Source organism: Cataglyphis hispanica, chromosome 11, assembly GCF_021464435.1.
Source record: "Cataglyphis hispanica isolate Lineage 1 chromosome 11, ULB_Chis1_1.0, whole genome shotgun sequence".
Taxonomy (NCBI): Eukaryota; Metazoa; Arthropoda; class Insecta; order Hymenoptera; family Formicidae; genus Cataglyphis; species Cataglyphis hispanica.
In genome coordinates, this window is record NC_065964.1 from 2,516,912 (window position 1) to 2,541,914 (window position 25,003).

The 25,003-nt window shown below is 34.4% G+C and overlaps 2 protein-coding genes across 3 annotated transcripts in view; one reads left to right on the forward strand and one right to left on the reverse strand.

Annotated features, from left to right (window-relative positions):
- The window catches only part of LOC126852713 (neurogenic locus Notch protein), a 259,129-nt gene extending 244,099 nt beyond the window's left edge, over positions 1-15,030 (reverse strand). The window contains exon 1 of the mRNA XM_050597774.1: positions 14,492-15,030. Coding sequence (XP_050453731.1) covers positions 14,492-14,600 — 109 coding nt within the window. The 5' untranslated portion in view covers positions 14,601-15,030. The remainder of the gene's footprint in view (positions 1-14,491) is intronic.
- LOC126852733 (trichoplein keratin filament-binding protein) lies at positions 11,083-24,715 on the forward strand. Of its 2 annotated transcripts, none has more exons than XM_050597852.1 (10): positions 11,083-11,228; positions 19,707-19,828; positions 19,902-20,054; positions 20,225-20,326; positions 20,398-20,583; positions 20,664-20,779; positions 21,105-21,458; positions 21,726-21,870; positions 23,775-23,927; positions 24,402-24,715. In XM_050597852.1, exons 3-10 carry the CDS (start codon positions 19,914-19,916, stop codon positions 24,618-24,620), a joined length of 1,416 nt encoding a protein of 471 aa, XP_050453809.1. In that variant the 5' UTR covers positions 11,083-11,228; positions 19,707-19,828; positions 19,902-19,913; the 3' UTR covers positions 24,621-24,715. The 2 variants fall into 2 exon arrangements, with proteins under 2 accessions (XP_050453809.1, XP_050453808.1); XM_050597851.1 differs by lacking the exon at positions 11,083-11,228 and adding an exon at positions 17,822-17,915.
- The last annotated feature ends 288 nt before the right edge of the window (positions 24,716-25,003 follow it).

A 25,003-nucleotide genomic window follows, 5' to 3' on the forward strand; every position in this document is an offset into this window, starting at 1 on the left:
TACACATGCACATTCTCTGTTAGTGAATCTACCTCGCTGTCCTCCCTCTCTCTCCCTCCCTCCCAGTATCATCTCGTCGGATCCCTTTCCCTCTCCGCTCCTTCTCTTTCTCACTCCTTTGCCTTATTGACCCCAAATACCAACGCACGTATTAAGTACTCGTCCGACGATTCTTTCGTGACGGGCGCACAATATAAATGTCTATATACGCGCGAATAAAGATAACACTTATACATATATTTAAAAAGAATTTATTATTAAATTTTCCTTAAATATTTTTCGTTTAAGTTTAAAATAAAAAATCAATCTAAATAATATTTTATACTTCAGATTATATTTTACTGTGTGATTGACGTCAAAATAATTATAATTATATTACAGTAATTATATTATAACTACATTACAATATATAATAATATTATAATTATAATATAATTATAATACTATATATAATATATAATAATATTATATAGTAAATATATAATAATATATAATAATATAATAATAATAATTAATAATTATAATAATTTAAAAATTTCGCGACCGCTCGACTATCTTTTCGTATCTCGGATGAATGTCAAAGCAACCCCCCGCTAGAGAAACGCTTCCCGTCAAGGGGACCGCCGTATAGTCACGGTGAAAACGTCGTCGGTTTACCTTCGTATCTCGCACCTGCCGCTGACAGGATACGTCGAGGTATTCTTCGTGACTCCGATGCGGACCACCAGGACAGTTTTTGCGCGCCATCGGTAGCGACAATCGAGGTCTTGCCGCGGTAATTCGTCGCCATTCGATCACCATATAAGAGTACGCGTACGAGAAAAATAACGGGAGCGGGAGACAAATTATCGAAATAACGAGCGTAAGAAGCGGAGAGAAATATCGCGAGCTCCGCCGGCTTTAACGAGAGCCAAATTGTGACTGATTTCTCCTCTGACCGCTGTCGCACGCACGTCACATTTGTTTTTAACCATTACATCGTTGTCGCGCCTACCGTGAATCGACGATGCGAGAAGAAAAACAAAAAACAAAAAAACATAAACATAGCGTTCGAAATCGATGACCCGCACGTGTAATTACGCGTGACACTTATCTTCCTGTCTATTATACTATTTAGTCAACGCTGGATGTAATGACAGGGACTTTTGCGATATCACAGCTGATTTGCAAAGCTACTCGTTCTATTCTGTCATTGTACCAAGAATGTTGTATTTCGAATAATACAGGATATACATTTATAATTCTAAACGCATAAGTTACTCGACTTACCGACTGTTTGCAGTATAAAAAAAAAATTATCAAAGAAAGGATTTTGTTTAAAAAATTCCCTGAGTTCCATTAAAATTCCATAAGAATTCCCTGATTTTTCTAGATGCAAATAAAATCCCTCATTCGATCCGAAATGTGCATCATACAAATTTATTACGGTATTATAAAAGAGCATCTTCACTTTCTCTCTCTCTCTCTCTCTCTCTCTCTCTCTCTCTATATATATATATATATATATATATATATATATATATAATATAATAATTTGTAATCTCACAATCTCTCAAAATAATTTCAGATGAATACTTAATAACTTTTAGCTTCTCAAGCGACTAAAGAAAGGAGCGGAAATGTACTATCCACCCTGAAAACAAAATGCCACCCTTTCCCAACGCGTTCCGTCACGCTCGGGGACTTATCGAAAACGCACCTGGCAATCGATAATCGTACAAAGGTCCTTCACGACCCAAAACGGTCACAAGACCAAAAAAGGAGAATATTTCGGGCACGCGTCGTATGCGATCAATTTGAATAATAACTGCAAATTCCTTATATGCTATATTTCTTAATTAATCTTACTTTAAAAAAATATATATATATAACCAATATATCCAAGTTAATTTATTCTTATTTGTTTATTAATTTATTATTTTGTAATTTTTTCTTTATTAATTTATTCTTTATTAATTTATGATTTTAATTATTATTTATTAATTTATAATTTATTAATTTCTTATTTATTAATTTATACTTATTTATTTTTCTTTATCGATCACCAACTTTTTCTCGTGATAAGGAATTTTCATCAAAAATATGTTTGACAAAATGTTTTCAATACTACGTTAAATAAATATTTATTATAGTCTTGAAAATCACATGAAAGCCGAAAGTGGCATGTGAACTTATTGGATCATCGAGAAAGCGTACGTTGACCCCGAGGAAGTCCATAGGAAACTTTATACAGCATCGAAGTTAAATCGAAAAATTACAAAGGCGGCAACACGCGAGCATCCTTCATCTCATGACGAGACGATCCGAGAAATTCGGTCCTGCAAACAATATACGGGTCCATTGTGGCCTGCAATGTTGGGGCCAGGGGGGGGGAGAGAGATTCCCTCTTAATTTGCTAATAAAAGCACGACACAGGAAGCATACTTCAAAAGGACGCGCCCCGTTCTCTCTCTCTCTCTCTCTCTCTCTCTCGGACGAAATACTCATCGAGCGATAGAAGGAACACGCATACAAGCAGCCGCGTGAGAAATGGAGAGATTGGCGCGACCAGTTTCAATCTGATTCTGCTGCTGCATTAGCTAAGCGCCCGCTAATTGACGCGAAGTCTCTTTTCGCGTATGTTCAGAATAATGCTAATTGAAAGACAGAGTTTGCCATGCGGTCAGTGGTCGCCGAGTTTCCTCGGGATTGTCGCGAAGAAAGTTGCAACGGACCAATCGGAGCGCCGTTATCTCATTGACGTGCGGTTTGCACGATAATGCTAATTTTCATCGTCGCGCTTCGTATGAATAATGTGTATTATTCATACGAAAGTATATCGTAAAGAATCGCATATAGGGGAGTCCCATTTTAATTTATCTCTTCTCCCAAAAAAATTTTTATTTTTAATTGTAAGACAAAATGCTTCGGACAAAAGTTGTTTGGTTTGAAGGGGGTTATTTGACAGTGATTTTTTTTTATGTTGGATCAAAGTCCAAAGGGATGTTTCAACTATATTTTTTTAAATAAAATCCTCTATTTTTTATTGCACATTTTTATAGCCCTTCTAAAAGAAACATAACTTAAAAATACAAACTCTCTCTCTCTCTCTCTCTCTCTCTCTCTCTCTCTCTCTCTCTCTCTCTCTCTCTCTGATGCTTATATAATCTCGCAAATTGCAACACTTACGTCGCCGATATGTTTCGCATTTTGCTTTTTACTCATCTAACGCGGAGATCGAGACGAGATCGGGATCGGACAGCCTGATTTAACGCTAAACGAGACTACGGGGCGTGATACGCTCGCGCGCGGAAAGTGCGTGTAACGTAAGGTTTACATGGTTCGACGCCCCCCCCGAGACAAGCACAGCCGCGATCAAACGGCGTGACGTGCTTTCGCATCGACGCGATCGTCGTCGATATATATATCCTCGACGGATTCCTCGGCGTAGCTATACGGCATGCGTGAGTTCGTTTCGTCATTAAAGGGGCGCGGATAGGTGGGGTGGGAGGGGGGAGGGAAGAACGAACGGAGCGGACGAGCCCGTTGCGATTCCGTTGTAGCCGCTCACTTGCTCACCCGGCCAAGCTTGACGGAGATGCACGACCGACGATGATGATTGACGAGTGTCGCGCGCGATTATTATGGGGAAACAAAACGGAGGAGGAGGAAACGCTTGGATAACCGGGACTCGTACCGGAACATATAACAATGTGACACTTGATCGAGGGGCTGGATCGCTGAGAATTTCTTGGATGTATGTAAATATAAGATCGAAGTATTACACAGTTGAAAAACTTATTTCTTTTTTTTTTTTTTTTTTTTAATATGCTGGTTAAAATTTTCATGTTAAATATTTAATATATTCATATGCCGACTTAAATGACTGAAAAAAGTAAAAATAATACAACGTGCACACATTTTTAATTTTGTATAATAGATATGTTCCGTATTATTAATGACAGGATTTATCTGTCAAAATTTACAGAAAAAAAAATGTTGATTTTATTCTATAACAGAAAGTGATTACAGACTTTCAATAATGTTTTTTCTATGTTAGTTTTATCATTAAAAATATATATTGATTTTATACAAAATTTATTTCGAATTATTATAAAGTTTGCATTCATTTTGGATTGAAATATTAAATAATATTATTATTAGCATCACCATTTGACATATCCATATTATGCTAAATAAACAAAAATTTGTGTAGACCTTTAAGACATGCGATATATGTTAAATTTCAGCATAATCTATTTTTATTTAATTAAATTTTTATATTTTTTCTCCCTCTTCCCTAAGAAAAATTATTTAGGACATGTATACGATTATTTATTATAAAAATTAGTAAATTAAATATTTTTTAACAGTAATATAAAAATTACTGGTTTGGTACCAAAGATTGATAGCGGAGATTATTATTAAACGAACGAATACCCACAATCAACTTTACGTGACATTCAACTCCTCAGACATTTATTCCCATGGTAATGAAAAGAATCGACGACAGTATTTGCCGTTTTAACTCATAATTTTCCTCAAAAACACATAATCGTGCTTTCGTATAATAAAAATTAAATTAAATTAAAAAAAAAAACACGCGGAATCCTCAAATCCTGGGAATGCAAGGATTCGTGGCGTTTGACGGCAGGGCGTGGGAGACTCTCGACCAGCTGCTGCTGGTCGATGTTGGTTCAAGGACCATTACACAATGGTACTGTATGTGCAAGAGCGGGTGTGGGACACGAGAAAGTCACGTTTTCGTAGAGACGTACGACGAGGAAAGATGAGAGAGGCCGAGGGGTGGGAGGGGAAGGGAGACTGCCATGGGCGGGTGGGGTCATGCTTTCCGGGAAATCGAGTCGTGGATTTTATCCGCGTCCGCACGAACTTCCCGGGGGGATGCGACTTTATTATTCGCGTAGGGAATGAATTCGCGATTAAATCACCGACGATCCCGGCCACTTTCTTCCGCAATACAATTACAATATACCGTGCGTACGGTGCGTTCGTAACACGCGCGCCAATCGTGTCCGATTATTATTCGCTCGGCCGAATTTCATACCCAGACTCACAGTTTTCGGAGTGATTAAAAATAATCCGCTTTATATGGCGCATAAATTTTCCGTAAAATCTTATCTCCGGGGAGATTAAAGTCGAAAAAGATTTTTGATAAATCGTACGGAGATACACACAAGGTGCGCGAAGATTTTATTTCGCAGTCGAAAAAAACACGATTTGCATTTGGTATTAACGGTAGCGTCTTAATTAGCCCGGGCTAAAACTTGCTCCAATCTGCGAGTGAGATATTTCGCAGGAGCGAACTGAGATTTCCACGATTACGCAATCGCCTTATCGGCGAGATTGCTAATTAATGCGAGAGTCTCAAAAGTACCGCTCGAAACGATCGCGACATTCTGATCGTAAATTCCGTTCGCCGGCGCATATAATGCGACGATTTAAAAAAAAAAAAAAGGAGGAAAAAAGAAAGGAAAAACCGAATTGAGAGAAACCGCTTCTCGCGCTTGAGATTGTGACGCCCAATTAAAGTCGAGCCGACCAATGAGCGTGAAAGCGCGAGGCATGCGTTATCGTTCGGCAAGATCGCGGGCGACCGCGTTTGTGGGAGCGAAGGCGGTTTGATAAGTCGACGCTTGGGTGATTCACATGCTTGGAAAACGAGTAAGAGCCGCCTCGTATGTATGCGTTCACGTTCGCAGCGTGAGGTACGCCAGCTTCTCGATGGGATTCGCTGGAAACGGCGTTTCTCACTTACGAGAGTTGCGAAAGACGTTAACACGGGGATTCTTCTTCCTCGTTATATGTACGCCATAAGGCGAGGAAAGACTCGCCGCCGGCGCGATGCTGCTTGGAAAGAGGATCCTGACGTAACTTCCGGATGATCCTTCCGTCCGCGCCTATAACCGCGTATCGTGATTCTCAGAAATAACGGTGTTCGTAGAGTAAATAAAGTTCTCTTCATTATATTGGAAGCTTTAATATATACAGCGTATAAATAAAAAAAAAATATCAGCGTCAAAAAAATTATTTATTTATTTCATTTGGATAAATTCTAAGATATATAAATTTTATATATTTTTATACATTTTTTATTAAGATATATAAATTGTATATATTTATATATATTTTTTATTTATATTTATTATATTTATTATATATATATATATATAATAAATAAAAAAGTTAATATAGTTACGATTAATTAATAATATAACATTTTGATATTACAGCTGATAATGACAGCTTGTACACAAATGTCAAAAATGATGCAATTTTATATGAGTCAATTTATTTTTAAAATTCTTTAAGCTCATTTCTTTAAATTCTATTGGCGATTAATACATAAATAATAAAAAATATATATAAATATATACAATTTATATATACATACATAAATGATTAATAAGTTTTAATAAAGTTACATAAAAATTATTACAGAAACAAAGAACTAATAAAAGATCTGAGAAATAATTAGAATAAAATTTATTATCCGATTGAAAGGATATAATAATAATCTAGTTATATACTCCTTTTTCATATGATTCAATCAATTAAATCTCCAATTCAACTAAAAATATTTTTCCAATTATTAATTGCATATACTGAAACAATTAATTAACAAGGCGCGGTAGCCGGCGCGTTTAATGGAATGTTAGCTTTGTAAGTACGGGTTTCGATTGTTCCGTCGCGCGAGCATGTAATATGAGCCAACAGGCCGTATCTGCCAAGGGGGGCCCCGGCCTTTCATCAGACATATGTATAGGCTTCGCTGACCGCGTGAAAAATTAATCAAGGCATCGTTCCACGACGCTGGTTGTGTGTAAAAGGCGTCGCGACTACGCCGATTCGTTATCGGATGCTGGCCGTTATGGTGAAAATTAATGGCATAAATTCAACGATCGCCCTCGCGTTACCGAGCGTAAAGATCGCCGTTTTGTGTTTAATTGACGACGAGAGAACCGGCACGAATTTTACGCAAGATTCTGCAACTAACTCCTCTTTTGATCGAAATGAATTTAAAGAATTTTGTAAAAATAAATTGACCCGTATAAAATTGCATCATTTTTGACATTTATGTAGCTGTCATTATCAGCTGATATCAAAAAATATTACATTATTAACTAATCGTAACTATATTAATTTTTTCATTTTATAAAAAAATCTCCTTATCAATCATGTTATCTTCTGGTCTAACTATAATACTTCGATCGGTTCAAGTGATATCCGCAGATAATAAATCGGACGCCAGTCGAATTTCGCGGATCTAGCGAAAACGCGAGTTTCCCATGATTGTTTAGAGAGGAATTATTAATCAATCGAAGCGTACGTAAGACATGCTCATTGCCATTTATCAGACGAAGGAGCGCGTTCTCTTAACGTCGACGCTGAGGAGGACGAAAAGATGGTAGCGCAGAGCATGATTAATAGATGCGTGGCTCTTGGGAGGAAAAATCGCCGCCATCGGCACGAACAAGGATCCTTGTTCGTGCTCTCTCGCGCCTCAGGAAGTAACTGTTTTAAGCCGACACGCGGATCCGGATTGCGTTAAACCGCTTGCACGTGGGCTTCGGGAAAACCGGGTGGTCTTCTCTCACCGCGCCTCTGAATCTTTCGCCTCTTTCCGGATCACCGTCCTCGTTTCTCGGTGCTCCTTCGTCGGATCACACCGGACGTTTCGCGAATGAAGAGAATTCGCTCGTGTAAAAACTCCAGCTGACATGGGAGAATACGTCGAAACGGAGACGCGAAAAGTCTGCGTCCTCGGAGATAAGATGGAAATGAATGCAGCGTATGTATATAGTAGGGACACTTTGACACTATCGGCAAAGACAACGAGTCTATTGTTCGCATTTCTCTCGAAAAGTAAAGTGTAAAAATAATCTCTCGAAGCTGTTATATTGCTAACTCTGAATCCTTGGAATCTGAATATTAAGTGATTTAAAAATTCGGATTAAAAGGAGAATATTAAGGGAAAGAGATAATTAAAAGAAATAATTAAATAAAATAATTTTAAAAAATTATTACATAAAATCATAAAATGTACTCTCAAGTATCTATCGTTCTTAATGATCGAAATAAATATATTAAAAATATGGAATAAACAAGGGATAGATTCTAGACATTATCCTCTATAAGAATATATCGCGTATTGATTTAAAAATTCAGATTAAGGAGATAATTAAGGGAATTAATTAAATAAAATAATTTTTTTCAATTTTTTAATTTTTTTCTCAAGTACCTATCGTTCCTCATAATCGAAATAAAATTATTAAAAATATGGAATAAGTAAGGAATAGACACGATCCTCCATAAGAATACATCTCGCGCATTGAAATGTTATAAGAATACTAAAGCCATCTATTAAAAAAAAAAAAAAAAAAAAAATAGAAAGACTCTCGTGGAATTCACGTCGATCGATCACATCGTCCAAGTGGATGCAATGCGGAAAAAATCTCACGCAATCGCCTCTAGGACAGAGCCACGGACGTCTAATCGACTCTAAGGTCGCGGCTTCCGTGCTGCTTGTCTGAAAATCTCCTCTTTCTCGCGGATATGTGCGAATCGAACTCGGGAGGAATCTGCATAGGGATAGATCCTAGGCGCGATCCTCCATAAGGACACGTCGCCGTCCCGCGCGTTTGACTGACGGCACAATCCTCGATTCTTACGCGATATCACGGATACCCCTCTCGGATCTTTCCGGGACGACGTAACTGGCAGCGGGAAACGGACGGACGTGCGCGGTAGCGAGGATCCTTAATTATGCGGTTTAACGCTAGAGGCATCTATCTGTATGAGAGAGGGACGAATGCAAATAGCCGGGCTGACTCTCGATAGGATAGCGAAGGAGATCTTGCCCTTTTAGTTAGCAGATGCCGCGAGATACCCGGTCGTTTCGTATCCTTTCTTCTTGGACAGAAAAGAATGTACGCGGAGAAAGGAAAAATACGAGAAACTGTTGGATTGGAAGATACACATGGATCTGAGATCTTTCTGTCTTATTCGAAAAGATCTTTTATCTAAAAAAAACAACTATATTTCCACTACATAGTTTCAGCTAGACTATTTTCTATGGTAATCTCTCTAGTTTACTGTTTACTCAACATACCATTATAATTTATAATTTATAGAAATTTATTATAAAAGTTTTTTTTAGATAAGTTTATTTTATAGATAAGCATATTTTTTGATACATTATGTATAGTTCATCGAAGAAGAAAAGAAAGAAGGAAAAAGAGAAATAGTTTTTAATTCATCTTTATAAAAAAAATATGTAAATAACAAAAAAATATACTCTATTATTGTATCCTTTTTTAATATATATCTCATTGTCAGAATTTAATATAATAAATTTTTATTAATTTTTTAAATCAAGATTTTAATAATTTAAATCAAGATTTTATAGATAGGCATATTTTAATAGAAAAGAGAGAAAGACAGTTTTTAATCCATTTTGGTTACAAAAAATATTCAGACAACAAAAATAATATATTCTATTACATTCTTTTTTTAATATACACATATATCAAAATTTAACATTAATAAATTTTTATTAAATTTTTAAATCAAGATTCTAATAATTATAATCAAGATTTTAATAATTAAGATCAAGATTTTTTATCAAGATTAATACAACACATTTAGACATTATTATTATGACTCGAAGATCGCGCAATGATTTTTTCCTTTAATTTGTGACAAATGATACTCGGTTCCAAATTATACTCTTCGATGAACTATACATAATGTATCAACAATGTGATGCCAAGCTGATGCGGCACAACAGCTGATGCGACAGCATTCTCCGCGCTTGGAAGCGAGATTAGCGAAAATACCACGCGCGCACGTCAATGGAAACGAAAGCAGGAGCAAGTAATATACACACACACACACAGATCGCATTTCGCGTGCGCGTGTGTCCGTGCACGGCCAGTCTGCACACGTGCACGCATGCAGAGAGCTCGTGTTGCCGGCCTGAACCGATGAAAGGGAACGAGAAACCGGTTGCAGGTCGATAGCAACGACGATGACGACGGTTTCTAAGTCGCACGAAGGTTTCGAATGTCCCGGGAGTGGCGTCGAGCCGATTTCCTCCAGTATTTCTAGTCTAGCTAACATAAGCGTAAAAAGAAAAATACATATGTCGAGCGTGTTTAGAGAGTCTTTAAATCTATGTCTTAGTGCTTCGATATGCATGAAAAAATCTATTAATCGATCCTCGATTGCTACGAGGCTCTTGATAAATATGTCGATTTTAAATTCGCCGTGTTTTCGATCAGAGACGCGAAGTTAAAATGCAAATCAAATGTTTTCTGTCATGAGGAATCTTTATAATTAAAAATAAATACTTTCAATGATAATTGAACATGAATATTTTATAATTATTGGCCAGTTAAAATTTTTATATTAAATGTTTAACACATTTTTGTATTAATTTAACTCAAATGTTTAATTACTAAAATAAAAAAAGTAAAAAAATAACACAATGTGCACATATATTTAATTTTCACATAATTTACAGAAAAAAAAAAGTTGATTTTATTTTATAATTAAAGTGAGAGTGACTACACGCTGTCGAGCTGTTAAATCCCTTTTTTTCTAAATTAATTTTATCATTAAAAAAAATATTGATTTTAGACAAAATTTATTCAACACAAATTCATTTTGTGATATTGTAAATTTTCCAATTGTATAATAATTAATAGAGAGTGTTTGATTGGTTATCTAATTTTAGCAAAATCCATTTAATTATCAATCAAATTTTTGTAATTTTTTTTCTCTCTTCCCTCAAAAAAAAAAAAAAAAAGTTACTTAAAACATATGTTATTTATTATAAAAATTAGAAAATAAATTTTTTTTTTAATAGTAATTTAAGAATGTTTTGCTCCAAAGATTAAAATACTGTTACTCGCAATTACAAGCAGATACCGCGACTTTCGCAAGAAAAAAAAACGATATTTCGCGTTTATAATACGCGTTTTATACGCAATGCCTTCCGACGATATCGATGGCATTCGAATCACGACGGTGCTTTGAATATTCGCGAAACGTAACCCCTGCACCGCGGGTCTGTCTGTCGCGCGTGGCCGCGTGTCGCGTGTGAAAGCACGTTAAAGTCCGGGCGGATCAGTTTCTACAGAGAGAGAGAAGAGAAAGCCTGAGAACATAAGAGGCGAACGTCTGGAGTGCGCCGCCACCATGCTGCATCCAGAGTATATCGCGAGGTATGTGCCTATATAGTGAGCAAAGCCTGGGACGAGGTCCTCGCCCGATTCCTTAGAGCCGACTGTCAGGTCGAATCGCAGAATTATTCTCGCGATATTCGATAAAAAAAAAAAGTTAACTAATTTCTAAGGTCGAAGTAAAAAAGCAGAATTAAATGTTAGAGGATTAAAAATAAAATGTTAATTTCTAAAAATCATATGGCGTGTGAAAGAAATATTATCCATCTCGAAATTGTTGCTGCTCATTCACATTTTAAATCCTCAAAATTAAAATCAAAAAGTATAATGAAAAAATTAACAAATAAATTAATAAAGTTCATGAGAGTTATAGTTTTCATATTTCATTTTTCCAATATTATAAAAAAATTCTGACATCTTTAAATTGTAAGAATTAATCCCATTAAATATATAACTTAATTATTAATATTAATATTAATATTATAATTATAATAATAATATTAATAATTATAATGTTATAATATTATAATTATTAATATTAAAAATATACCTTTAAACACATACACACTGTATATTAATAACTATAAATTTATTTTACTAGTTACAGTGTCTTTTATATTATGAGATCAAATATCAAATTGTATATATAAATTTACAAATTATAAATAAAGTGAATTTTTATATTTCGTGAATATCTTTTATATAAAAGATAAAAATATACAACAAAATCAGCATCATCCGATAACAACTGTAAAAAAAAAGACAATTAATAAGCATATAAGGAATGAAATAGACGAACGAATTCTAAGAGAAAGAGCTCTATGATAGTTTAAAATACGAGATAATATGCGGAACAGCGATAATACGAATGCATTGTAATTATTCCCCTGTCTTTTCTCTCTGTTGGACTTTAACGACTTTCCTTATTCGCCATTTTACAACGTTATACGCAATATTCATTGCACCGATGTAAGTATTACGTCACGTTAAGTCGCGATTTATGTCTTGGCGAAAAGTCAAGATAGAAATTTATCTAGCAAAGTCAATAATTATCTTCTGCCAACTCTCATTGCACACGGCTCGATAGAGAAAATTATTGTTGGATTTTAATATATCTGAATTCATTGGATTTTCCAAACTAGACCAATAAAATATTATCTCTAGAAAAATTTTACAATTTATATGTTATTTATTTTAAACGCGAGAAATGATTAAAAGCAAATGTCAAATTCCCTCTGCGAGTAAATATCTACGAATATATATATATATATACACATACATAATATATTATTTTTATATGTACAATAAATTGCTTTTTTAAATTAATAAATTTTACTTTTATTAACGATTTCTTACAATACTTAATCGTAATATTTCGCGCTTATTTTAATTTATTGCAATCTCAAGTATTTTTATTTTATTTTTTAGAAGGTTCACGCTCTCACAAATGTCATTTTCGTTTCTGTCAAATCGATATTCGCGCGCGATAAAACAGCTGATTTCTGATAAAATAAATTCTTGCAAATGAGTTGGTTTAGATTTTCAACAATATGTTGACATGTTCAGTTATACATGTAGACAACTTCTTTCGCCAAATACGCACGATTACATTACAATGTCTAATTATCAGCGAAGACAGATAATTATCGTGACAAATTATGCAATTTCGCCATCTTTTAATCGACTGAATTCGTAATAAACACGCACATTCAAAACATCAAATTATTCAACAATTTAATAAATAAAATCATATTTCGAATAAAAAAAGTCATATCTTTTTTCAAAAATCATAATTAATGAAAATAATTATTAGGCAACAATAGCACGTTCAAAAAATTATCAGGAAACAGTAATTAATAGAAAAAATTATTATCGATTAATTAACACACTGTCTGTGATTTTTCATTCCCAAAAGTCGATTAATAAAAATATTAATAGCGCCCCTAATCCACAAATGTCAATTTCGTAAATATTATAATTAATACAATAAATCCAAGTTTGTTTAACCTAATTATTTTTTTATCTATATATATATAGATCGTCATGTTGCCATAAATTGTTTTAAGAATCGATAATAAAAAAATAATTACGTTTATTGTAACACATGACAGTTTATTACAATATACGAAGAAAGAGAGAGAAAAACACGATCAAGTTAACAATAACATTGAACCTTTTTACATAATCGTTTAGCAAATCACAGCCTGCATTCGAAACACCGTTCGATGAATACGGCTATCGAAAGAATGAGGGTCAAAAGAGGATACGGTCCCCGTAGGACGACGCTCCACGTTCCCTTTATTCCGTTGAACACACCCGCAAATATCGAAGAAGCAGCGAAATGTCGAGTCGGAGCGCGTTAACGCGCGGAAGAAAGAGGGAAAGAGATGGTGGAGGGGATGGGGGAGGAGAGGGAGTGAGGGGGGGAACGGCTCGCTTCCTGGAAAGCGGAGGGGCCGGGCACCTGTCCCTCAGGGTCTGCCAACTTGGACGTGAAGGGGGCGCGGGCCCCGTGCCCACTAAACGTCATCATCGAAGCATGAGCACCTCTGCGTTTCCTAAACAGATAGATACACACTACCACGTGCATCTGTTTGGAGCGTCGCCCTAAAACGATCGCTATCGCATATTCGTGCATTCTGATATCTGTTTAGGAACGAAGAAAAGGAAAATCGGCAAAATGTATATATATATATATATATATATATATATATATATATATATATTTACATCGTGGATGAAATATTTCTCGCTCGCGGGGAGCGATCTATTTTATGATCGCCGATACATTCGCGTAGGAAAGAAATATTCTCGCGAAATATCGAAGCGAGGTACGAGGGGAAAAATTTTGAACACGATCGACGACGGTGGTCGATATTTTCGAAACGGGTAGTAAGCGAGGCCGGCTAGTAAGAGAAGAGAGGTGAGCGAGCGAGTCGAGTAATGCCCGACACAAGGGAGGGAGGGAGAGAGGGGGCGACCAGCAGCGGGCTGGGCGAATCCGTACCCGGGTACGGGATCGCTCGTACCCCGACTATTCGCCGAAATCGCTCCGTGTGACATTTCGCGCACACGGTACGACGACGACGACGACGACGACGACGACGACGACGCGACCACACATCCGGGTGTATCATTCCTCCCCTCTACCCTCCCCCCCCCATTCATCCCTCCCGCGAAAGCGCGCCGGCGTTCGGCGACCTGTTGCCTAGCAGCGTGCGACATGTATGTGTGTGTGCGTATGGCGCTTGCGCGATAATAATTATTTTCCCCGCCATGTATATAAAATTTCTTCTAATACTCACCGGATACCGCGGGCAGGCAGACGACGATGACAGATGCCAGGAGCGCGAGCAGCGGCAACGATCGTTCGATCGTGAACGCGTAATCCAATCTTCGCCGTGATAGCGACATGATGTGCCGTTGAATATCTCTCTCTCTCTCTCTCTCAATATTATTTCGCACACACACTCATCGGAGGGGCGAGGGGGATGAAGAACGATGAGGGGCACTACTCGGGTGCACACACTCGGGGAAACGAAACGAAAGGAAACGAAACCGAACCGACACTCACCGCACTTTTGGTCCGAGGATTCAGGGGGATCACCGTGTATATAATATCACCGCGTCCGAATGAACCGTCACTTGATGAACATCGCACGGCGCGTCGTACGCGCGTCTCGCCACTAGATTAACCGTCGTCCGACGACCCGAATGGGGGGTAGGGGGAGGGGGGGTGTCCCGGGGATTCGTGCGTTTGCGGATTCTCGCGCGACTGCCGGGGAAAAAATAGCGTTACGGCACACGACGTTAACACACGACACGCGACCGCGTCCGAAACACTTCTGGGAACCCCTATTGTTCGCTTAACGCGCTGAAAGTAGTTCCCTCTAGTTGCGCGCGCACCTGGCGCAGCCGATCGCTTTATTACTGCGCCGTCGCGGAATGGCCGACCGGCGGCGGCCAATCGTCGCGCGAGATACAGCGGAATTGTCGACCGCAGCACGCTCTCCGATCACCCCCTCGCTCGCTCAATCGCATCGAGCTGCGTGAAGCTATTCGAGAATGAGATCGGGGGATGATTTGAATTCTTCGAATGCTCGCGCGTTGCGCCAAAATTTCGACTAATATTTGATTTAAATTGACTTAAGCGCATTTTAATTAAAATGAAATAAATCATTGACAAATGCATATATGTGTATTTTTTTACAGTATTTAAAAGTCTTAAAATCTCAATAAATATAAATAAATTTAAAAAAATATAATATTGTCAAATTGATCAATGAGAGAAATGATTTGAATTCATCGAGTAGTCGCACGTTGCGTCAAAATTTTAATTAAATTTTGATTTTAAATTTAAATTAGATTAAAGTGAATTAAATATGTTTGAATTGAAATTAAATAAATCATTAACAAATATATATATATATATATATATATATATATATATATATGTGTGTGTGTGTCTTTTGATATTTAAAAATTTTAAAAATTGCAGTAAATAGAAATTTAAAAAAATACAAAATTGTCAAAATTAAAATTATCAAAATAATCAAAATTATCTACTGGATAATCAATATTATGTCTCTCTATTGAAAAATAGCTGATTGCTGAGACGGAATAACGAATGCTTATCCTTACATTACAACGTTAACGACGGATTCTCCGTTATATTTCACGTGAGAAATATCTTTGATTAATACGTCTGGTGCTTTTTTCTTTCTCTCTGCGATACTGCCTTAATCGCGTGCGAACCTTAATTAGATCTCGAGCAAAAATGTTCTGAATTTTTAGACTTCAGTTATGCTTTTCGTGCGAGAATTCTAGAAAAATGAGAATCTGGGAAGTGGCACTAACTAAAATCGCAGAAATTCCTGTATTTTTAAAATTTCTTCTTTTTTTTACAAACGCCTTTTCTTTTGTGATACACGCTCATTAAAAATATAAATCTCTGTGTATGTAGAGATATTTTTCTTAAATGAATTTAATTATAAATCTTTCCATTTTTTTACAAGATTGATGCAGTTCATTATTATAACACGAATTTATATATACGAATGATAAATAATAAATGTAATGAGAATAAATTTATCAAATTTATCAAATTATTATTTTACATGAAATTATGTATAATTATGTCTAATTCTTTTATTGACTGAAACTGATCGCTACTGCAGTGATAAAAACAAGCATAAATTATGAGGATGCAAGAAATAATTGTTTAAAAATTTTAATTAAATATTGATATCTGATTGCATCAGACAACGATCAGTTGATACATATTAGCGCCGCTAATATTTGTTTATATATATATATATAATGCTATATCTACTTTTAAAAAGTAATATGTAAATAATTACAACGCTTCGGGCGTCGATATTCAGCGAATCGCGCGCTGTGAGAGGAGCGTAACGCGCTTGATCATTAATTAAGACTCGGCCATGCTTGATTGCGTGTAAAGCGAAATTCATCGCGGCTATATAGCCTTAACCGGCAAGCGGCTTAACGAATACAAATGCGGAATTATAATTCGGTGAACCCGGTCTCAAGAGAGAGAGAGAGAGAGAGGAAGAAAGAGACCGTTCCCGAGGAGAAGAGGTGACGGACCTCTTTACGAATCGCCTCTAGTCCTTTGTGCGCCCGCAGCACGCGAGATGCACGCACGAAGCTGCGAACACGCGGCTTCCCATTAGCCTTATTAATGATGCCATTAACCTTATCATCGAACTGCAAACATCTGCGCCCGGCGACGACGACGACGAGCCTGGCGCATGATATACAATTGTCTTGCGGTCCATGGCAGTTGACGAGAGATGATAAGATTCTGAAATGGCTAAGGATATTGAAATAGCTAGGCTATAGCTATTAGACATATGTCAAAATTCTTTTATCGTAATAATGCAATGAATTATAGAAAAATTACTTTCATTGATTTTTATATTTTTCTTATGTGTGCGTGTGTATTTTGAAAAACAATAATTTTATTTAGAAAGAATATTTTAAACAATCTAACGATATTTTGTAACAATTAATTGTTAATAGCTTTATTTCTTTAAATAAATAATAACATGATTCAACAAAAAATATTTTTTTTTTTTTAATACAAAAAAAGAGTGTAATTATTTTCCATCATTTTTCAACGTTAAATACTATTCCGGCTTGTGAAAAGGGTATTTTATTATTTTATTATTTTAGCTATAGAATAAATAGGTATGTGACGTGTTGAAAAAATTTTGCTGCAATTCAAGTTACGTATATTATTAAGACATTTCAAGCCGTTAAAAAGAATAATTTGATATGTCAATTATGCTTAATAAAATATTTATTGTTAAATATGGAAAAGTTAGAATTTCATCACTGAAAATTTATCAATAGTTTATAATTATTATATATTTAATTAAACTTGTTTAAAAAAATTAGGAAAAATAGTAATATATATATATATATATATATATATATATATATATATATATATATTCTCTTTCTTATATTTTTTTATTAAATTGTGTTATATATACGTCGTGTTATATATATTTCTTCGACATGAAAACCAGAGTCATGTCGTCCGGACGACGAACAACATTATTAGGTCGATACAGTATTCCACGTGGATATCCTTTTTCATTCGCGAAATCATGTCCGAACCTTTGACTTTGTTTATCTCCGAGAACAAACTGAACGAGCTTAACAAAAACATTGTCGAGATTAAGAAGAAAATCCAATTATCAGGTAACAATTCAAATCTCACAAAATATTCTCATTTATCGTTCCTGACAACGTCTTCACGACCCTTCAACACTGTAAGACAGCAACAAAGCTGCAGAGTCTCTCGAATCTTACCCTTATATAGGATATTCATTTCTACAGTATTATTTGTTAATGGCAAGTGCGTTTTAGTTAATTTAAAGTTAAATTCTTTACAATTTTCTCAAATTTTAAAACAAAAATTAAGGAATTAAGGAACAGTTTTTAAGTAATTTAAAATAAACTCTAAGCTTCTTATTTAATTTCTAGCAAATTAAACTTTAAAAAAAAAAGATAATTTTGTTTAAATTTAATAGTTAATTTAAAATGGATTCTAATAAGTATTAAAATCTTATGGAGATAAATTGTGTCTATAATATTAAAAATTAAAAAGTTACATAACTTGATTTAAAATTAATCGAAAAGTTTATCATGGAAATTTAAGTTTCGTTATGACGTGGCATAAATGAGACACCCTTTAATTTAATATTCAGATATTTGTTACACATCATGGAGCAAGGCGTGCCAAAAAGAGACAGCTCACTGACATTTTAGAAGCAGAGTCGTGATTGTATGATAAATATGAACAAGTCGAACTGGAAGAACCAGTATTTGTGGTGGCGCACAATCTCTCTCATATACAAAAATAACGGCGAAAAAGTAAAATGAAAAGGGGAGCAAAATCTAGTAGGGTCAGGTCGATTGGGCTGCGTGTTATATAGGACAATATGCGGAATGTTTACATCCCCACTGCATAATTATATACATTAATTGAAGAAAAATGTATAAAAAATATGTAGCGATTGTTTTAATTTCCTATGTAAATAAAGAGGATTTAACAAAAAAAAAATTATATTAAGATATCTATACAATATAATAAAATAATTGTCAGTGTCATATTGCACGTAATAATTTTTTTATATATGACGCTTATATTTCCTTGAATTTTAATGATATTTCATCGAAATTAATTTCTCCTTTGTATAAGAATACAGAAAAATATAGATTGTATCAATTCATTTTCAATTATTTTATTATTTATTTATTTTACATACATATGTATATATATATGTTATATAATTATCTTATAACTTTAATTTTATCAAATAACTAATGCGATGATAATCTAATTAATTTTTAATGAAATCAATCAACTAATGTCGTGACATGTCTGGTTAAATAAAACTTCTGTCATGAATGAAATTCTGCTAAGCCTTTTCTAACATGTGTTTACGTTAATGAATCGACGTAAATAATAAGCAGCTTCGATAGTGACGAGCATTGAATAGATTAGCTTTCAAAGATCTTCTGTCATCGGGAAGTTAAGACAGCTGAATAGGTTTGCCTATTAGATTGTATACTGATTCTCTCTGAACTCGATTAGTCATTATGGAATACCGCTGCCTGCCATGCTCATAAGTATATAAAATTTCGAATTTATAAAAACTTTGAATTTATACATCACCTCATCTTGTGTACTATTTTTCAAAAAAATCAAATTTGAAAAAAATTGTGTTTGAATATATTATGAGTTTAAAAATATTATGAGAATTAATTAGCATATCGTGTTTCATTGTATAAATACATATAAAATATAATATACTCGAATGTACGAAATAATAATATATAAATAAATAATGTATGACTACAAGGAAAGGATTATATTTTTCCTAAATCCATTTATTAAATAAAAACTAGATATATATATATATATTTTTTTTTTGCACGAAAAATATACAATAAACAACATGATTATAATGTTTTTCTTGTTCTCAGAGAGTCAAAGAAAAGCTAATTTTGAAGAATACGATGCAAAGAAACGTGAGAATGCTCAAAAGATTGCTGATCTCAAGAAAGAGATCAAAGAGCTCTACGTGAAATATGCGGGAGCGAAAACTGTAAGACAGAAAAAGAAATCAAATATCTCTAGGCATGTACATTATATTGGCACAAATTAATGTTAAATTTCAGAATAAAGAAGCGATGGAGCGGGCAGCTGTGCTGAGTCATGATCTTATAGCTTGCTCGAAAAAAGGCAATTTGGAGGAAATTATTGCTACAGCAAGTGAGAATAATATACGTCTAAGAAAAAAACTAGATTTAATTAAATATGAAAGAGAGAAGGTAAGAGAGTAATTTTAAATTTTGTCCACACACACACACACACACACACACACACACACACACACACACACACACACACACACACACACACACACACACACACACACACACACGTATGTCATAGATAAAATATGATTACGTTAAATATCTCAACATCTGCATCCTATTAGCAAGAAGAGACTTTAAATGTTTTACAAACAGAACGCAAGGAATTGGCGCGTAGACGCGGTCATTGCGTGTTCAAGAGAAAGACGGAAAAACCTATGAAAAAGGTAATGTAATTTAATTTTGCAAAATTCTTACAACAAGTAATGACTCTCGTAAATGCAGTCCGCTTGCGCAGAAAATTGAGAATCTGGAAGTTCGATTGGAGCATATCCGAATGATGCAAATTAGAGCGAATATCTCGCGCATGAAATATCGCTCTGTTTCCTCCAATTTAAAAGAAAAGTCTGTTTTTTATGCCTCTTCTTTGAAAGACCTAGAGGACAGCATAAGACAACAAGAGAACGAGATCAAACGCTTACAGGCAAGGCCATAAAGAGAGTAATGACGTGATGAGAGTAATAGAAACATTTTGGTACTATCATCACTATATATTGATTGCAGGGAGTAAAGGAGGAAGCTATAGAATTAAGAGATAACACTCAAGAAACCCTGGTGAAGGAGGAAATCGAGGAGATAAATTCCAGCAAAAAACGCGATTCCGTCATCAAAGAATGCAGGTAGGCTATACAACGGAAGCTTTATATTTTGTAAAATACACCAAAAATAAAGTTGTTAACTTGACTAAATGATTATTATTCCTTGAATTGAATTAAATATAATGTATTAAATTTATATGACTCAAGTATTTAAATTTTTCAATTGAAAAAAAAAATAATAATCAATTGAATGCATTTAATCAAGTTAACAATTTTTTTTCTCAGTATCTTTTGTCATTAATACAGTAAATAATAAACTTATTTATTGATAATGTAGTCCTTACAAAATTTCCCGGTGATCGTCATCGCGACTATAATTTAAAAAAAGAAATTTCGTTTGCACTAGACAGCGCGTTTTGGAGCGTAAAATGGAATTGGAAAGGCTGGAGCGCATGATATTTCATACTCGTCGGGATGATTTCGAAACACGTGGGAAAAATCGGACACAGGCACAAGAAGACATTATCAAGGACGAGCTGGCGCGACTGGAGGAAACGTTCGCCAAACTGCGGAATGCTACCGGAGTGTCCAGGTCAGAGGAAGTTCTGAACCGGTTTCTGGGTCAGCAGGCGACCAAGGAGAGTCTACAGAAAATGCGAGCGGCGACGGAACAAGAGAAGATGATGCTTGAAAAGAAGAGGCAGCAGCTCAGCGCCGAGATGGAAACGAGAAAATTTTCGGAAACGAAAAGCGCCGAACAGTGAGTTCAGACAGTTAACAGTAGGCTCGTTAAAAGTCAACTATTTTTAAGAGATCGCATTAAATTAAATCTATAATTTATCCCAAAAATCCGCTTTAGATTCACAAACTGAAGATATTAAGATCCGCTTGTTTTTCAAAATTCTAAATTTCGACCTCGCATTCTATAATGCAAATGATGTAAAAAAAATTAAACTTTATAATTATGGAATTTATTTACTATAATTGTAAATTTTCCTTAATTTGTAACATATTAAATATTTCATAGGAACGCAGAGATAGTGGCAAAACTCAATTCGCAAATTGACGAACAACAACGTCGTAAAGAGAGAGCCGAGGTTGCAAGTCAGCGAGTTCGGGAAGTCCTAAACGATGTAACTAGTACGCTATATAAACTGTATGAAAAGTTCCAGGTGAGAAATGTCAATTATAAACTTATGAAAGATAAAGTCTAAAACTAATCTAATGCTTAAGATAGATTCTGCGCTTAAAAAGGGAACGTGATTCACGATTTATAATTCAAAAAATGTGAAAACTAACGTATTAATCTTTTTTATAATAAAATGCAGTTAGATAAATTAGAATCAGAAGAAGAAAAAGGAACGCCGAGAAAAGAAGACTTTTGGATTTAAGTGTCATTTTTCGTTTTGTTACAGTTGTAATAAATTCTTTGAAATATAATTATTTTGTATAACAGAAAATTATCTATCAAGAAATTTGTTATATCAAAGCTTAAAAAAAAAAAATTGAACGAAAGTATTAAACTTTCAGCACACGCGTGTTCTGACAGCAAATAAATTCTTCATTAATAATTTTCTAAAAGCTTTTCTTATGCTATACATATTTTATTTTTTTATGTTTAAAGACAATTTTGTATATAATAATCTAATCGTGGAAACAGAAAAAGATCTCGTTTTTCTCCAAATATTACAATAAAATCTAAACGATTCTGATATGATCTTATAAGTTTGAAAAAAGAAAAATGGATTGGAACACAAATGGATATAGAATACATCTGAAAATCCGCGCGATAATTGGCTAAGTAAATGTGATGACAAAAAGAGTATTGGCAGAGATTGTTAAAATAAAATAAATATTCTTAATTAGCGCTTTTCCTTTTGTGCGTATGTATTCGAAACCGCGTGTCGCCGCGAATTATCACGTGCGAAGGAAGGTATTGGGTGAATAAAGGCCCCGTAATGTCGGAATGGAAATACCGTGTAAATGCCTAATTGAATTAGTGAAACCGCCTTTAATGGGACGTCTGCCGCGACGCGAACACCTTCGACTATTTATCGTTCCTGGAAGCTTAACATCCCTAGCCATCGTATCGTCGATGAATTTTCCTGAATAGCCCGCGTTCGGTAATTCTCACCTCGAACGGCAACGCCTGCTCCGCGCATTAACACCTCAATACTCGATCGAAAATAAACACTTCCGCAAAGCGAACCGCAAAGCGTGAAAAATCAGTATTGATTTTATCGGGACTTCGATACGTGTGGAATCTACCGATCGTTAATTGGCAAGAAAAATTCTTCGGACAAGCTTTTACAGGCAGACTCGCGTGTTAAAACTGTCCTCTTTAAACACTTTTATGCTGAAAATTCAATTATATTCAGAAAAGAATTTAGCAAAATTTACACATCAGTATCTTAATTATCTTGACTTCGAGGAGTAATTTCTTTCGGAAATATATGTGTTTATATTTCACATAGAAAGATTATTAAATTAAATTCTTAAAGTTTTATCCTAAAAATTGTGTTTTTTTTTATTCTATAACATTTTAGATATTGTTTCTGTTTTGGCATTGTTTTTATCAGTTTTATGACATAGCGTAAAAAGAGTATCACATATTTAACTTTTAAAAATATCTTTAAAAAAGAAAGAGTTTTTATAAAAAACAAAAAAAGATTTTCATGTATAGATTTTCACATATCATAGGAATTAGTATCTTCTATGAATGTAATTATAACAGTTTTTTTTTTTCTTAATTATACATTAAGGAAGAAAAAAGAACTCTGACAAAAGAGGGATTATATATTTAAGCATCATTTTTCTATTTTCCACTGTTGTAGCAGATTGTTTGAAATATATTTATTTTATATAGCAAAGAGAGAGAGAGAGAGAGAGAGAGAGAGAGAGAATTATTTATCAAGAAATTTATTATTATATATTGATTAGCTTAAAAGAAAATTAAATGAAAGTATTACTTTCAGCACACGCTTTTCTTAGATATTTAATTTTTTTATGTTAAAAAACATAATTATTAAAATTTATATATATACGCTAGCGTATTTATAAAGATACTTATTTCTAGCATGTAACAGGTACTCCTGTGTTGGAAGATATTAAAATGGATGATACGTTAGCGATTATCGAATTATTAAGCGATAAAGTCAAACACGAACTCGATGTTTTAAGTGCATCTGACAAATATCTTGAAGCGATGGATGAAGTCTTACTCGAGAAGGTCAGTTTTAATTATATTCGCAATTACATATAACTAAAAATACTATATATGTGTCTTTTAAAAATAATATTTTATAAAACCTTCGGTCATCCTTTATAAAATGAAGCAACAATTATTTCTACTATTTAAATGCCTATAACTGAGAATTATATACATTATTATTATTATTATTATTACTATTAAATGAACATTCAGCTTTAAAGAGACAATTATTTACTTTTATAAATAGCTATTGTCAGATAACTCTTTTGAGCAACTAAACAAAATTCTAAACAAATTGCTAATTTTCTGTATATTCTGTTATATTTTCAGATTCATAGATATATCATATTTCATTATTATTATATTGCTTACAAAAGAGATTCTTTGAACTTGTAAATTTTGCTATTTATTCCGATAATTTATGTGGGCAAATATTCACAAAGGATTCCTAAATTGTCGCGATCGGCCGTAAATAACACCTTTGTCTTTTAGTTGGAAACAATGTCGGTGGCTACGACTTCGGCAGAAGGTAGAACAATGCGTGCAAATACTGGCCGGCCATTGTTTCCACAATTTCCATCCTGCGCGATTCCGGCTGCTCCTCTTTCAGAAGACGAAGAGGAAGTCCCATCCCGAAACGGATTAAAGAGACAGGCACAATTGCTCGTCGATACAAAAAGTCGTCGTAAAGGATTTGCTTTTAGAAGATAAATTGTTCGAGCTATAAAAACCAACAAAACTAAACCAACTAACAAAATTCTATTTTGTTCATATCCTCTTATAAAATTGGTATAAAATAATTATATTAAATATAATTAATATTATATTAAATAAGTTGGCTAATTGCATTGTTGTCACGTTATTCTGAACATGATTAGTCATCTCGAAGGACGTTTGTTAAAATTGATTTAAGAAAAGATATTTTTAATCATGGAACTTTATGTTACTAACTCATGAGTTAGATCTTGGAAATTTATTTAGGACGAAAGACAAAACGCATTGATTAAAAATTATGTACATACAGAATTTTATTGTTCCAATAAAAATGTTTTGACGAAACATGTTGATTTTACAATGTAAATTATAATTACTCT